The following is a 17378-nucleotide window of genomic DNA, read 5'->3' on the forward strand; positions in this document are numbered from 1 at the left end:
TTTTAAAAGCACTTATGTGACATTCACTGTTAATAAATCTAAGATAAAAATTTTTGATTTGTTAAGATCTACGTATTTGTGCTTTTTCATAGGAACAGTTATTTTTGGCTTGAAGGACATTTAATTTTAAAACTTCTTCACTTCTCATTCCTTATTCCTAGACTATTAAACAATTTAAATTTTTCTGTGGACCCTTGATAGTAATTTTTCTTCCATTAAAAATGACTACAGAAGAACTGCAAATGGGATTTTGCTGCATTAATGCTTAAAACTGAAAACATTTGATGACAATCATGTAATTTGTTGTTGAGTGTTTGACCACCGGTTGTTGAAGAATAATCTTTTTGTTTTAACCTAGCAGAAAAGACGAACAGAACATGATTTTTTGTGTGATTTAAAAGCATGTTGTTATTGTTTTTTTGTTTTTTTTGAGAGGAAGTCATAATTCCTGAGCCACATTTGATGTTAATAAATCTGAGGTTAAAATTCATAATTTGTTCAGCTTAGAAAAGAGGTCCAAACATCATTTTTTGACGCTAAACTCATTAATCTCACACATGCACTAATGTCCATGTTCCGTTCCCCTTTTTTTTCTGTGTCTCTCTTTGTGTTCATTATGTTTTGACTCCCACCAGGAGCAGAATGACCACATTGTGTATCGTCTGCCTGACATTGACTTCTTCCCACGTTCATGTCCAGGTAGGAAACTTTGCAGTCCTCTGAGACTCTTTCACAGTTACCTTCCTCTGAAACTCTCTGAACTCTCTGAACTGAACAGGAAATTATTTCAGTCCCCCCTGATACTGATAAAGCTTTGATGGGTACAAACTCTTTGTCTAATCACCTAATTTCTAAATCATAATGACACAAAACTTGCTGTATAAATCCAGCTATAATACAAATTGGACACATTTTTTTTCTCAAGCATCACTTGTCTGATTAAATGGTGATTTGAACGTGAGGCTGGCAGGCTTATTGATCAGCCCAAAGATTGCCTGCTATTATTTGGTTTGAGACGACATGTTCAACCTTGTCCTTGACATTGGATGACCTAAAATAATATACACACAGACTGTGTCCTCCTCAGGTTGTCCAGCTCCCCTCCTCATCCTTCCTCAACGTTTCATTTAGCTGCATCTCTTCTCCTCCTCTCCTCTTTGTCCCTGACACTCATCTGTATTTGTCTCCCCTCTCCTTCCTGTTACCCTACCCATGCCTTTCCTCCCTCCTTGCCTGCTCACCCCTCTCTCTCACCTCCTCTGGCTGTGTGATATTGATTTCTCCCCACAGATCAGTGGACTAAAATACATGGTTACATCCACCCCTGGACTGATGACTAGCCACTTTTTTCTCTCTCACGTACTCTGTCTTTGTCTCTACCATCTGTATGTGTGTGTCCCAGGATGCTCTGTGAACAGCACAGAGCCTGAGGGGCAGACAGATGGCCACGGTGAAGAAGACGGTGAGCTGGAGGAGGACATGGAGGCTCAGGCTGGAGACGACTGGTCTGAGGAGGAGAAACCCGTCTTTACAGAAGGCCTGAGACGCTCAAAAAGACAAGTCAGTGTTCATACAACTCTTTCTCCCCACACACACACACCTCCTTGTATGCACACAAATGGCCTGCGAGGAACATGTGCTGCAGCAGATCTCACCATGAAGAAGACATCAGAGTAGAGATATGTAAACACAATTTATATTTCACAGAAATGCCTGTCAGATGATTCCGAATTTCCACACACAATCTCAGTGAGATAAGTACAAAGAGAGATTAGTGTGGTACGTGTTAAGCCAGATCTGGGAAAAAGTCAGTTCAGACAAAAAAACACGAGCTGTGGTTGTGGTCATGGATGAGACAAGTTATAAACAAGCTAACAGTTTAGATAGATTATCTAAACCACTTAAAGGTAAAAGAGAAAAGTAAAAATGCCCCAAATGTCAGTAATTATCCCTCTTTGCTAAATATGATTGGTCAAATCGAACCAGGAAGTCAGTCTGTAAAAAGTGACAGATGTTTTCTACCATTCACTTTTTTAATGATGTTTCCATGTTCCCAGATCTCAGCAGTTAATTGGGTAATTACAATGTTATCACAACCAAAAGGCATGGTGGCCAAAACTACAAAAAGTTGTAACAAGTTGGAATTCGCCTTTTTAAAATCGCTGAAAACATATTTTCTTAATCAGCTTCTTATTCTGAGCAGTGAGGTCCTCCGTGAACACAAACATTTCTACCAAAGTAGTGTTATCGAGAAAAATATGTTTACAGGGGCTTTAAAAGTAATTTCCTTGTCCTTCATTGGGATGACCCTGATGAAGGCCACAAGCCAAAACGCGTTGGTCAAACAATAAAGTTGTTCCATGTACTACAAGTGTTGCTGGAGTTTTGATCTCTTTAGACTTCTTTCCCTTCTTCGTGCACCTTAGAACTAGGTGAAGTTGTGCCAGAAACCCCTATTCTGCGTCTACAGCTTTCTTATCAGACTCACAGAAGCTGCAATTTATCAGCAGAGCAATAATCTTCTAAATGAATGACTGATTACTTCGCCCCAAGTTGTGTTTCCCTCTCAAGGACAAAGACTAGAGTTTCACCGGCATCAGTGCGCGTGTGTGTGCGCGCGCGGTGTGAGTAATAGTTTTACGTCCTGGGTTTGTGTGTGCGTTGTGTTTATGTGTGTGTCCTGTGTGAAGGTTATTATGACAGTCGATTCAAAGGTCTGGCTGTGTGGATTTCTTTTGCCTCCTCCAGGTGCGGCGAGGCCAGCGCACTGTGCAGACTGAGACCAAGTACATCGAGCTGATGGTGGTAAATGACCATGAACTGGTAGGTGTGAGGCTGACAGCTCCAAGGTGTTCTTCTTATCTGTGTAACTGAAGCATGAAGGAGGCAACGTCATATGAAATGTGACTGTACTTAAAATAAGAATTAAATCAGCCGGGTGCTTTGTTGATAAGACTTTGTGATCAGCACAGAAAAATTCTGAGAGGCAGTAACCGAAAAGGCAGTTTCTCTTCTTCTTCTTCTCTTAGTTTGTCCAGCTCCGTCGCTCAACCACTGTGACAAAGAACTTTGCCAAAGCTGTGGTGAACATGGCCGATGCGGTGAGAACACATTGCAATCCTGTGGAAAAGTTATATTTCACTGTGCTTCCTTGTCCTTTCATCTATCTTTTTTAACATCAGCATCCTTCATACTGAATATCTGTTACTAGGTGTCTCTTAGGCTTAGCTCTGGGCAGTTGCCACCCCTTATTCACAAAATGCCACAAGTCATTTGATGTTATGTCAGGTTTTGCCATCCAAAACAGAATCAGGTATGAGAAACCATCCCAAAAACAATTAATTAAAGCTGCAAGCAGCGTTGGTCGGGTGTGTAGAGACAATAAGTAACTGCAGCTGGGCACAGAAAAATACTCATATATTTGAATGAAGAGTGTGAGCGAACCGCTAGGTGCTTAAGCCCTAATAAAGGAAAAACTGCAGTACAGAGCTACAAATTTTAGTTTTGATTTTATTTTTCTGCAGCACTCTATCACTAAACTGTCACTCTCACTCAATGAGCTCCATTCGTCCATGAGACGAATAATTGAGTTTTGGTTCGATCTCTTTACAACATTCCTACGGGCCGTGGCAGCCATATTAGATACATAGGTGGTGCTATAGAGCACATTTTGGCACTTTGGGGGAGAATTTTTACATTTTATCAAAACTTTCACCAGACCTGATGTGCATGTGAAATTTGGTGAGTTTTTGAGCATGTTTAGGGGGTCAAATTAAGGGTTGAAGTGGCGTAATAATAAAGAAAGAATAAGAAGAAGAAGAGCCCCTTTGGGGCTCAGGCCCTAATTATGTGCAGTAACACACACAAAGGTAGGAGAACCATTTACTCTGGCTAGCTTTATAAATAAACAAATACCAATGTCTCACCCTATGCAAAGATGGACAGCTGGTCCTGGAATACAGTGGACAATGATGATGATTTGAGGCTTTACAGTCATGACAAATCTTGCTGCGTGCATGTGTAATACGCATGAGGATTACCTTTCAAAAGAGCTGAATGAAGTGAAGAAAATTTGCTCTGTGTTCCTCTGTCTGTCCTCTGCTGTAGCATCAGCATGGGAAACCCGTCACTGTTAAACACAATGGTGTTGGTTTCCATAGAAACCAACTGCTGTTTGCCCTCTCCTACCTGTGCTAGACTATAGACAGATATGACTGTTTCTATTAGATAGATGCTGATTCATTAGATTCATGCTCTTTTAAAGCTCCCTCAGCTGTTAAGGTCTGTTAACAGAATGCAGTTTTTCTTGTCATAAGTTCACAAATTCAAAATTAAAACATTTCCAATAGTGCCCCCTTCCTCTAGAACAAGCCTGTTGCAACCACATCACTTAACCCTTTTATATCAGATTTTTTTTTTCCACTCACAGGACACAATTTTTGCAGTTTATTAGGGCCTGAGCCACAAAGGGGCGAAGACCCTCTTGTATTTGTTCTGTTTCTTTCTTTCTTTCTTTAGGGCCTGAGCCCAAAGGGCGTGTATTTCGTGTGTTTGTTTCTTTCTTATTATTCTTTCTTTATTAATCCGCCACTTCAACTCTAAATTTGACCCCCTAAACATGCTCAAAAACTCACCAAATTTTGCACGCACATCAAATCTGGTCAAAAATTTGATAAAATGTAAAAATTATCCCCCAAAGTGCCAAAATGTGCTCTATAGTGCCACCTATGTATCTAATATGGCGGCCACGGCCCGTAGGAATGTCATATTCGTCTCATCAAGACCTACAAATCATACGCTGACACCCCTGACCTAAATCCAACAGGAAGTCCACAATATGCACATGAAAGTATGACTTTGTGCCAATTTTGGACCCCGATCAAACGCTATCTCCTCCTAGGGCGTTAATGGTATCGGCTTCAAACTTGAATATATGACTTATCACACTGTGCTGAACAAAAGTTATTAAAAACTTTGTAATAACTCAAATGGTTTAGATTTTGACGAAAATTCCTACTAAAATATGATTTTTACGAATTTCTACGAAATTGCAGCAAAGCAGCCCCAGCAGCAGGCAAAATAGTGGACAAAGGAAGTGATGTTTATCTCCTTCTTGCACTGTCTGAAAATAGCCCGGGTCTGAAGACATCTACATGTCCGTGACAGAAGCCCTTCGACTGCGCTGCGGCCTGACGTGCGCAAAGGCGCGAGGGCCCGTTCAACGCTGCTTGCAGCTTTGATTCTTACCTGTTTCCCATGTAGAAATGGGGCTAAATCAAAAATGTTATGTCAACTTGAGACTTTATTGTATTTCTTATTATTTATTTATTATACATGAGATGTTGCAGTGGATTTCTGTTGGTGCTTTTCTCAAATTTCATCTTTATAAAAAACAAAACTAGAAATCTTCTTTACAAATTGGTCCCAATGTTTGCATTTCATTTTACAGCTAATTTAAGGCGAAAAAAGCATGTTGACATCTTCAAACAGACTTTCAGACTTCTCTGATTTAAATAACTCATATGTATGAGATGACTATAACGTCTATTACACATGAATGCTTGCATGTTCAAGCCCTCATAAAACCATGCACATCAGCTGTAGTCCTGAATCTTGCTGTTTTTTGTTCCACTTTTAGCTGTAAAGTTTTTCTCTACTTGAGAGGGACGATACAAACATCAGACAGACAAAAAGAGACTCCTTTTAATCTTCTGAATGTCTCTTGGTTGCACCTCCTCACCTGGTACATAATTCTTGCTCATAATTCTTTCCTTCTGATGTGTCCAGATCTACAAGGAGCAGCTCAACACGCGCATCGTCCTGGTGGCCATGGAAACCTGGTCGTCTGAAAACAGGGTCTCCGTAGGCGATGATGCCTTGCTCACCCTGCGCGACTTCATGAAGTACAGGAAGGAGAGCATCAAGGAACGCTGCGACACCGTGCACCTCTTCTCGTGCGTTCAGTCCTCGTCTCATTCTAGTTTTGTTGTTATCATTCTTCTTCTGTTAATATAGCAGTCTTGTGTTTCCCGCAGTGGGAGGACATTCATGAGCAGCCGTAGCGAGGCAGCGTATGTCGGGGGCATCTGTTCTCTTACCAGAGGTGGTGGCATCAATGAGGTAAAACTGATTTCCTTTGTTCCATAAAATCAAGGCGTATGTTCAGTAAAGTTATGGAATCTGTGTATTTCATAAAGATGTTAGTGTTTCTCATGAATCTGGTATCAAAGACAGTTTATTCTCTTTTCCCTCTAGTTGTTGTTAACTTGAATTATATGTGTGTTTCTTCAGTATGGTAGTGTGGGCCCCATGGCCATCACATTGTGTCAGAGCCTTGGCCAGAACATCGGCATGCTGAGGAACAAGGAGCGACCAGCTGCAGGTAAAAATAAAGTAAATTGCAGGTGTTGATTCCAGCTTTGCACAAACATTCATTGAAGATTGGCAGGCAAAGACAGTCTCAAAGTTCATGATTCAAAAACACAAAGGGGATGCCAAGTTGTTATGCAAGCTTCTATCTTTAAATACATGCATACTCGAGTTTTTTCCTTCTGTAAATTTCTAGCGTCCTCTTGTATTATGTGATTATTTCAGTTATTATTTAAGTGTCTTCAAGCTGCGTCAGATAATATTTTAATTTGTATTGTGCTGTTATATTAAAGTGTGAGTCTATTTCCCACTGATAAGTTGTGGATATTACTAAATCTATCTATCTAAATCTATCCCTGAGAAAACACATCATTTCATTTTTAATTGTACTTACAACTCCCTCAAGTGGTGTGAACTCATTATTGTAGAGCAGAATTGAAAAAGAGAACTTAAAATGTTTTGCTGTATGCAGTTTCATCATGATTTTGTCATGACTCCACAAATGTTCTTTGTTTATATTTTGTGTGTGTGTGTGTGTTCATCCAGGAGACTGCAGGTGTCCAGACCCCTGGTTGGGCTGCATCATGGAGGATACAGGGTACGCAATCAATTTACTATAAATTAGTCAGACACCTGTAGCACATTTTTCCTGCTTGTCTCTCCTCTTTGCGACATGATCTACAAAGTGATGAGAAAATGAAGGTGTATCAAATGTACCTTGTAAACTTTTATTTGAGCTAAATATCAACAAGATTTAGCTTGACGGGTCATATTTTATTCAGACTTTTGAAGGAATACTTTTTAAGAATACTGCAAATTCTGACAAACAAATGTATCAGTGTGTGATTACTGTGTTGTGTTTTCTGTATTTATCAGCTACTACCTGCCCAGGAAGTTCTCTCGCTGCAGTATAGACGAGTACCTTCGTTTCCTACAACAGGGAGGAGGCAGCTGCCTCTTTAACAAGCCCATCAAGGTGAGAGACGCTCTGTTATCATCAGAGAGGAATGTCTGGGGGGTTTAATCACTTAGATAGAAATCTAAGAAAAACTTTGAAGCATGAATGGATTCACACCGTGGCCTCTATGAATTTCTTTAATTTATTCTCTTGGCAGTTCAAATCAAAGTAAATCTACCTCAAAGACCTATTTCACATTAGCATTTTTAGTTATGAGCAAATACCAACAAGTGTTGCAAAATTAAGAATAGAAGGCATCACTGTGTACATGCATAGATTATCCAGTTTTGTGGGTGAACATGCATCGACTCATATTGTACTCAAGTGGTCATGTGTGTGACCTAAAATCGACAATTTACAAAAGTGAAGTTTAGGTTTATTGACAACACTCCAATATATTTTAAAACACAGTATACCAGACTTTGTCAGGGATAGATTCATAAAGTCCCAGACTTATTTCCATTGTTGTTCCTGGTGTTTTCACAGACCATCTATCATCAAGCTCATTGTCTGACATGAAGAAATATCACAACACAAGCACCAAATGTAGACAATTGAATCCCAAGAACAAACAATCAGTAAAACGTTTTTAGGATGAACTCAAGACAAAAGGCAACATAGACTCACATAACATCATGTCACAAGAGACAACAGTTGTGTGACACTAGTTCAAAATGCAGTGATAAAAAAGTGGATCAAAGGTTAAACATGTTAGTTGGTATAACTGTATTTAAACCGACAGTCCTATTGAAACACATTGTTTGACTCGATAGCTCCCTTATGTAATAATCTTTCTCTTGTAGCTGCTAGACCCACCAGAATGCGGCAATGGATATGTGGAGCTGGGAGAGGAATGTGACTGTGGCTCTCTAGTGGTGAGTACAGCTGAATTAACCAATATCTTGTTGGTCGTCTTATATACGATGAATTTGGACTGTTTTCTAACAAACAGATATTAGTCAATCAGAGTAGTATTCACATACTACATGATTTTGTCTTTCAGAACCCTTTTCTCATCTGTCAGTTTAAATGAAACTGCAGATCGGATCTCTGTCATTCCCTGTATCATGGCAGAGATGCTGCAATTAATATATAATTAATATATTTTGCATTAAACTATGTAGGAAAAGCTTTTTGCTTAATAAGCGACCGAACTGGCAACTCTACTGTGGGCTGTATGTAGCCCAGAATCCCTCTCTGACAGTTCTCTGTGCGCTGTGTCGGATTGTAGATGGATTATAAGTCAGTTATGTGTCTACAGGTGTACTTTAAACCCCTTCTTGACTTGTAGGAGTGTGCGCGGAGTGGAGCCAACTGCTGTAAGAAGTGCACTCTTACCCATAATGCCATGTGCAGCAACGGGCTCTGCTGCAGGGACTGCAAGGTGAGCTGCTTCTATGCGTCTCGCCATTTCAACTGTGTAGTTTGTCGCCATTCATCAAGGCTCTGATCGACTCTTTTACTCTCACGTCTTTCTGTTTTCTGCCCTATTTCCTCTGTGATTTTTTGCAACAGTACGAGCTGAGAGGGGTGACGTGCCGCGATGCTGTGAATGACTGCGACATTGCTGAAACCTGCATGGGAGACTCAAGCCAGGTGGGAAAAAGCACTGACACATCTGTGCATTAATCGAGATGCTTTAAAACATAGATAATGTTCTTTTCTCTTGCAGTGTCCTCATAATGTCCACAAACTGGATGGCTACATGTGCGATGCTGGCCAGGTAAAAATCATGCAATCTTTTAGTGCTTGTCTTGTTCGATTCAGTAAAACATATTTCTTTCTCAACTTTCCTCTCTTCATCATCAACATCATGACTACCCTCTTCGTCCTCAGGGTCGTTGTTACGGAGGTCGCTGTAAGACCAGAGATGGCCAGTGCAGGACTCTGTGGGGCTACAGTAGGTTTGGATTTGATGTTGAGCTTTATTTCTTGATGTAACATGACCCCCTGGTGGTTACAGCAGGAGTTGTATGGTAGTCGGAGGTGATAGATTTTGTAGTAGGTCTTTTTGCTTTGTAACAAGGGTTGTCATGCACTGTGTTAAAGACTCTGTACTCTCTTCTTAGACTCAGCGGACAGATTCTGCTATGAAAAGCTCAACTCTGAGGGCACAGACAAAGGAAACTGTGGTCCGGACTCCAGTGGACAGGGATGGATCCAGTGCAACAAACAGTGAGTGAACAGCATGTAAAATAAATTCTGAAACCACGTATACACATAAAACTTTAATCCAAAGACAACTTGGACTCATGGAGGATGCCATGGAGCAAGCTTGAAAATTTTATACATACCTTTTTTCTATATGAACTGTAACTAATAAGATTTTTTGGTCACTATTTTTTTTTTGTCCACCTTTCTCTGTCACCTTCATCAGAGACGTTCTGTGTGGTTTACTGCTGTGCACCAACCTGACAGCCAAGCCGAGGTTTGGCGAACTGCAGGGAAAAGTCACCAGTTTGACCATCTACCATCAGAACAGATACCTGGACTGCAGGTACAGAGAGGGCTGTTTAACCACATTCAGATTCCCTACATGAGGGGAAGCTGTCAGAGCCTGTATTTTCGTTTCAGTAATCACAGAGTGATGTGTGAAAGAGAGAAGACAACCAGGGGTAAAAGGAATAGTCGGAGGGAAAGGTGAATGGGAGAAAAAGGAGAAAGTGAGATGAGTGGCCAAACAGTCTGATGTAAGAGAGATAATCAATCCTTTAACTGAACCTGACACCTTTGACTTTGATCAAACTCTACTATCAGCCTGTTAGGAGTCTGTGAGGGAAACAGATTCAGAAGATGGATGTTCTTTACTCTCCCAGGAGGGAAATTTGTTTTTGTGTGTTCATATCTCACAAGAAATAAATGGTAAACCATTGTGGTCTTACAGTATATACACATACACTCGTTCCTGTATATATATACACACATCTATACGTAGTATTCAGTGAGGTATTTTATTTAGGGCTGCTATGGTGGCCGTGGTGAATGAATGAAACTGCGTTTTGTAGGAATAACAGCTGTCTAGGTAATACCAGTTCATACAGGTAACTCTGGAAGAACTAAGATAAACTAACCATGATTTTATGTCACCATATGACAAAAGAGGTGGTCATGCAGTGCTGGATGATGGCTTGGACCTCGGCTATGTGGAGGATGGGACGCCATGTGGACCAAACATGATGTGTCTGGAGCACCGCTGCCTCCCCATCACCACCTTCAACCTCAGCATCTGCCCGGGCTCGTCGCCCTCACGCATCTGCTCCCATCACGGGGTGAGTCTGTCTCCGCTGTTTTCAAGATTTTATTATGTTTGTTTTGTGGAGCTTTATGGTTTATTACATCTTTGGTGTTTCATATATGAAAATAAAGGTTTGGAGGTTGTAAGGAGATCACATGTTGAACACACCCACCTCATTTTTCTCCTTCGTGTCCCACAGACTTGCAGTAACGAGGTCAAATGTATCTGTGATCCAGACTACACTGGGAAGGACTGTAGTGTGTTTGACCCCATCCCCATCCCTACTCCACCAGAGGGACCAGAGAAATACAGAGGTAACCACACTGTTGATTCTTTTATCAGCCAGTCAGTTCGGTCACAGTGTTTCCTCTGCTGTGAAACAACTAATTTGACAAAAAAAGAATGTGAACAAAACAAAAGTTGTTGTGCAAATAGAAGCAAAGTAGACACAAATAAATAAACAAAAAGAAAATAAGTTATATTTGTTACATCTCATTAGCTGTAAGAACAATTAAAACTCTAAATAGAGGTATGTGAATGAAAATGTCTGAAATATACACATATGAATTACAGTTTGTATAAAGGATATGCAAGGTAACAGCAGTAGATTAAAGTGAGACACAGAAAAATATGAAATGCATTGTAAAAAACAAACAAAAAAGCAACAAAGGACAAATTGAAACTATGACAACATTAAAAAAAGCTTTATTTATTCACACAGTATGTAACATGTGCATCATATTTGGCGATTTAGAGGTTTTGTTTTCATGCACTGTCAATTGTTCTTGTACATCTCCTAGAGGGTATTTCACTCTATCTTTTCCTTTGATGATGCTGTAAAAACAAAAACACTTAACATAAGAAAACATATATGCACACAAATATAGGGGTTCCTTTTTAAACGCATTAAAAGCATGAGCCCCAATTTATTAATTGATACAAATGATATGAATGAAATGTTATTTTGCTCCCTCTCAGGCTGTGGGCCACTTCAGTCATCACCATCTTTCTTCTCACTAAGGACAAAACAATATAAGCTATAAGAAATTGTTGTACCCTGTTATTTAGCATCACACTGTGATTCAAACCTGATAGCAAATATAATAACTTGTTCTTATACCTTTAGAGAGAAGAAGCAGATTTACTCCCAGTTGATTTCCACTCTGGATTGTTACAACTTGACTCATTTTTTATGCTTTACATTCAAAACCGGCACAAAATATAAAAACGATAACCACAAGTATCGTTAATTATTGGTACTCAGCTCTCTCACATGCAGTTTTTTTAAAAAATTTATTTCCCCACTCCCTTACTGGCTGACTCCTTCACTCCCACAGGTCCCAGTGGTACCAATATCATAATAGGTTCGGTTGCTGGTGCAATTCTGGTGGCAGCGATAGTCCTGGGGGGAACTGGCTGGGGATTTAAGTAAGAGCTCTGGCATGCCTCCATCTGTGTGTGCCTGCTGTGTTCCTCTGTCAGCTAACACACATGCCTGCGGCTCGCTGCTGAATGCTCCTGTGCTTGCTGTCTGATCCATAATCACAACCAGACACTGTGTGCGGTTTGTGGTTAATGCTGCCAGACTTATACTTTATTTACTGTCTGCAGGGAGCATGAACAATAGTACTTACAAGAATGATAGTTCTTCAAGCCTTCATTAACACTTTTGGCTATTAAAATCTTAAATGAAATTTCCATCATTGCGTGAGACTTAAACACTTTCTCCAGTGGATCGTAAAGCTAAATATATATTATCTGTAATAAGGTAAATACTAAGCTGATAGTCAATTAACAAAATTAAGTGGCAATAATTTTCTGGTTTCATAGTCTTCTGTAATATTAAACTTTTTTGGTTTTGGACTGTCAGCCAGACAAAGACAAAACATCTGAAGATGTCACCATGGGGTCTGGAAACTTGTATGATGGACATTTTTCACAGTTTGCTGACATTTTATAAACCAAATGATTGAGAAATAAGAAAACAATCAGTAGATTTAGATACAATTCTATTCTCTGGTTCCAGCTCCTCAAATGGGATGATTTGCTGGTTTTCTCTCTTTTTATATCATTGTAAATTGAATATCTTGAGGTTTTGTGATTGTGTTTTGAACGTACGTCGCTTTAGTCTCTGGGAAATTGTGATAGACATTTAATGAAGTAAATATCAAGTAAACACATAAATAATCAACACATTAATTGTTAAGATAAATAAGCATTACTTTCCGGCTATAACCAACACTCAAGTGAATCTCTCACACCACACAGAACTAAATAGATCAAAGAGTTTTTAGACAGTTTATCTTGTAACCCTTACATACTGTTCATATTCTGACCCTATTAGTCTCTCTTCATCGATAAATACCTTATCAGTCATTTATAAATCCTTAATGAATCATGAAAGAGTGTATTCTTTAGGTTTTACACAATTTGTATTTGGAGAAAAAACATTCACAATCACACTATATTATGCTCCCGTGTTACCTAAAACATAGCAACATAACAACCATAACGATTTCAATGAATGTGGAGATTGTCATAATATTTTTGAACGGTGATTTTTTTTGAAATTATAAAATAAATATGTACAATTATGTGTATCAGCTGCACATAAATAAAAAAACCCCTGAAATATCGAATTGTTTTGATATTTTCAGGCTTAAAAAGCTTTGTTGAGGCTGTTTTACTTCTCTCAAATGTAAAAATGGGTCAAACGGTATGTAAGGGTTAAGTTTGACGTAGTGATGGAGCTTTTCTACAGAAAGAGGACAAAACCACATGAATTGTTGACACTTTAACAAGTGTTGTTTGAATCCGCTGTGCTCTCACTGTCATGTTCTTCTCTGCACGGCTGGATTTGACGCCAGGTCGCCTTTCTGCAGCTTCCTTTATTCACACACAACAATGCTGTTTTGCTTCATCTGGCTTTGCTGTGGCATGCCTGCAGCATGCAAAGACATTTTTTTTTAAAAAAAAAAAAGCTTGTCTCTGACTGTAAAGGTTTGTCTTGATGGTATGAGTACAGTTTGTATGATAGCATCAAATTTACCTGGTATAGATAATGCAGTGTCAGGTTCCTTGGCAGTAGTTCCTAGATAACAAAATATAAACACGGGGGATGTTTCCAGCAGCTGTTTAATGCTTGGCTTAAGGCTTTAGGTTCATTGCATATATTTTGATGCTGCTTCTTGCCCTCATCTGACAATAGTTAATAGTCTTTCTACTTCACTTGTTCTCTGTCTTTCGTCTGCTCCCCTCCATCTTGTTCCTGCCTCCCTTCCTGCGGCTCCAGAAACATCCGAAGAGGAAGGTACGATCCCACCTTTCAGTGATGATGAGCTCACATTAAAACATTTGTCCGTGGTCATCGTTCATTATGTCAACATAATGCCATCTGTTTTATAAGAATTATCTGCTTCTTGATGACCTACAGCTTCGAGTACTTTCAGATATTTTGGAGCCCACACACACACACACACACACACAGATGTGTCACCTGCTTCCTCTGCCTTATTTTTAATCTTCCACACATTATAGATTCTTTCATACAGGTGCAACAGCTCACAAACAGTGAAAGGAGACATTTCATTATATCCCAGTTTGCTTCATTATTGTTTTTACTGCATGTTTTCTCAGTGACTTGGCTGCCATTTCTAGAGTATAGATGCAGTGTTGACTTTGTAATGTTCATTTCATAAGACTTGCAATAATAAAAGGTGAACAGCTCTTTTAAGTTTATGTTTCTGGTTATGACATTTTATGAGTTACAGTATCTGCATCCATGTCTTCGTTTTTTTCTCCTCCCCTCACCTCTTTATCTCTCCGTCTTCTCTCTCCATTCCTCTTCTTCTTTTTCCAGATCTTCGGGAGTTTGAGCCGTATCTCCCTGCTGTCCTGTCTTCCTTACACTGTGTCCCGTCAGCTCTGAGGAGACAAAACAAAAGATGTCTTCCAGTTGCTCTGCAAATGGTTACGAGCCCTCAGACTTTCCCTGTTTTTCTTTTCTGACTTTATTTATGCTGCCTCAGTACATCAGTACATCTCCTTCAGAAAGGTTTCTTTTTTTTTTTTGGTCTACCCTGAAGACACATCGAGATCTGATCAGTCGTCAAAGATTGTGTAGTTACAGATGTTCAAGTCGATACAGATGTAGGCGATACAGACCTGTTTTGTGATCATTCCAGTTTTTATTCAATACATATGTTTGTTGCTCGAGTTAATGTTTTTGGTTTTCTTTTCTCTTCCACTGGTTACAGCTGGTCTTCTGCCATTTCGACTGTTATTATGCTTTACCTCTTTAAGTGATTTCATGGAAGGAGGCAACGTAAAGCCTTCTGTTAATACACAGTTAACTTATTTAACCTCATGGAGAACACAACCAGTAAGGTTGTACTGGTGTGCCACCTCCTTTTAAGTAGTGCAATTTTAACTGCAATAGAAATCTATAAATATCACCAAATAGTGAATGTCCGTCTAGTAGAGGGTTATTTTTGTGTGATAGGCCTTTACATTCCACAGTAGTAGCCTTATTTTCTCCTCTTATGCTGCTTTTCATGATCAAACAGTAGTCCATCTTAAATCAATGCTTCTACATAATATGCATTAATGTATGAACGTATAGTTCAAGCCTGCAAAAGGAAGCAATCGCTTGTTGTGTCTGTGTGCCGACATCCGAGTACTTTGTTCTTTACCGCCGCCAAGCTGGATAGACGTTGTTGCACATGTAAACACCACATGTTTTATCCCGCTGTATTATACGTAATCCATATACAAACAATATGCATACGAGTATGCTGAACATGGGTGCTGTTGTACATAGTGTATCATAAGGTTGACTCATTTAGACAGCAGTGACTCACTGCCGCTCTGAGTGGAAGCACAAGTCTGGCGAGGAAGACTCTTCCTGCCTCTCAGCCCGCAAGCTTTAAACTGCTCGTCTTGTGAGATTTAATTAGGTAAGGGAGTTTAAATCTGTCTGATTTGTAAGTTTTAGGGAACTTTGAGCTCCTTTGGATTTCCAACATTGCTGTCGGATATATGCTTGATCATCTGGGCTGTAGAGAAGATGTGAGACTGTATATTTCGTACATGCCTCTGAGAGGTTTTCAAGTTTCAAGCTGCAAAATTAGGACTTAGACCTAAGATTTTCTCAGTTTTACAAATTATAATTTGGCTTTGATGCCCTAAATTTAGTTGAGATAGTAGTACTGTAGAAATTGAAATGAAAATTTAAGCAGATTTTAAATATGCTTTATCTCTGATTTGCTCCAGACAATTAAATTCTGACTGAACAGATCCGTGTAATAAGCAATAAATATGTATATTTAAAAAAATAACATTAGAAGGTTTATTTCTAGAGTGTATTCAGGGTGAAATAACTAAAATCAATCTCAAATTTTCTCCCTTTAAAAAAAGAAAAAGAAAACAGTCTTGAGCTTTTGTGTGCTTCACTCTTCATTTATCCTCTCGTGACTTCAGAGTCATATATCAGGTTCAGAGGATTATACTCCTGTGGTTATATACAAACTTTATTTCACCAGTGACAATAAGGAACTGCACAATAACACAGGTGCCAGAAGAGATGATCCAAGTTACACTGCCACTCAACCTACAGTAGCATTAAAGGAATATGTTGGCATTTTGAGTTGTTACTTTCAGGTACACAAACCTGTCTTTTGAAGGTTAATAAATTAACTTGACATTCCTGATTTTAAAAAAGTTAAACGCATTTAGAGATTGTTTTTTGGAGGAAATATGTCTGACTTTATACAACAGGTGATTTTATCAACTTGTCAATATATCTCTTTAATCATACTTGAACTCTTTACTCCGTATACACTGTATAAAAACAAATACTCAAGGACAGACTTGGCTGAAAGCTCAGGTCACTCTGTGTTTACCGCCACTGTTTGTGATCAAACATCGTTGTTGGACTCATCGAAGGATTTTGGCACCGTTTCACATAAGCAGGTCAACGTTGTTTAGACTTACAGGAAAGTAACCAGTATTAGCTATCAATGTAAATACTCATATTACTGTATATTAAAATACATATTAAAACATATCTGAATACCAGAGGTTGACTTCCATCCATGTGTCTGTTTTTTTTGCTGTTAAAATAATTTCCAATTAACCACACTGCAATTTGCTGTCAGAAATCCTGATACTTTTTCCAATAATCTAATAGTTACATTAACAGTTTTCCTGAACTGTAAACAGTCACCGTAACTTTTGCAGGTTTTATTGCAAAACTGAAAGTTGTAATTTTCATTTAAAATATGTAAATGTAACTGATCGGTCAAACTTCAGTGTATTCACAAACTTTAATCTGGATAAATGAAAAATGTTCAGTATATATATGTACGGAGGAAGTCTTTATTTATGAAAATTCAAACTTTAAAACCCTAAACTGTACTTAGAATCTGTAAAAATGTTTATTATATATGTTTGAAACATTTTTTACATTGTGGAAATTGTATCACATCATTAGCTGATTCTTGCTTTTTTTAAAATTATGCTTTTTTAAAATGATTATTTTTACAGATGAAGCAGCTCTTCTTTTAAAGCAATTAAGTGTTATTGAATTACTAAATATCAACATGTGATTATACTTATACAATATAATAATAGATACAGTATGTAGCACTATTATCAACCGTGCTAGACCTGTGACAGTGAAGGGTTAACTGCTTGTAGTTCATCCTACTTAGTTATCAGAAAGATTTGTAAACATTTCTAAATATTTACTCAGAATCACAGGAACGGAACCAGGTCTGTGTTTTGTGTATCTCACATACAGGAAATATTTCTCTGTCA

The 17378-nt window shown here is 38.7% G+C and overlaps 1 protein-coding gene across 5 annotated transcripts in view; it reads left to right on the plus strand.

Annotated features, from left to right (window-relative positions):
• Positions 1–14777, plus strand: part of adam11 (ADAM metallopeptidase domain 11) — a 29831-nt gene extending 15054 nt beyond the window's left edge. For 3 of the 5 annotated variants that reach the window (XM_044338181.1, XM_044338184.1, XM_044338185.1), the window contains 20 exons: positions 636–699; positions 1403–1560; positions 2749–2823; positions 3030–3101; positions 5788–5954; positions 6036–6120; positions 6292–6382; positions 6916–6967; positions 7246–7345; positions 8131–8202; positions 8619–8711; positions 8843–8923; positions 9000–9050; positions 9164–9227; positions 9397–9502; positions 9705–9824; positions 10428–10596; positions 10762–10876; positions 13855–13872; positions 14422–14777. In XM_044338181.1, the coding sequence (XP_044194116.1) occupies positions 636–699; positions 1403–1560; positions 2749–2823; positions 3030–3101; positions 5788–5954; positions 6036–6120; positions 6292–6382; positions 6916–6967; positions 7246–7345; positions 8131–8202; positions 8619–8711; positions 8843–8923; positions 9000–9050; positions 9164–9227; positions 9397–9502; positions 9705–9824; positions 10428–10596; positions 10762–10876; positions 13855–13872; positions 14422–14570 (1902 nt within the window). In that variant the 3' untranslated portion in view covers positions 14571–14777. Of the gene's footprint in view, positions 1–635; positions 700–1402; positions 1561–2748; positions 2824–3029; positions 3102–5787; positions 5955–6035; positions 6121–6291; positions 6383–6915; positions 6968–7245; positions 7346–8130; positions 8203–8618; positions 8712–8842; positions 8924–8999; positions 9051–9163; positions 9228–9396; positions 9503–9704; positions 9825–10427; positions 10597–10761; positions 10877–11899; positions 11991–13854; positions 14296–14421 lie in introns of those variants that run through there. The other 2 variants (XM_044338183.1, XM_044338182.1) reach the window with 2 other exon arrangements.
• Positions 14778–17378: the final 2601 nt, after the last annotated feature.

Source organism: Thunnus albacares, chromosome 20 (assembly GCF_914725855.1).
Source record: "Thunnus albacares chromosome 20, fThuAlb1.1, whole genome shotgun sequence".
Lineage (NCBI taxonomy): Eukaryota > Metazoa > Chordata > Actinopteri > Scombriformes > Scombridae > Thunnus > Thunnus albacares.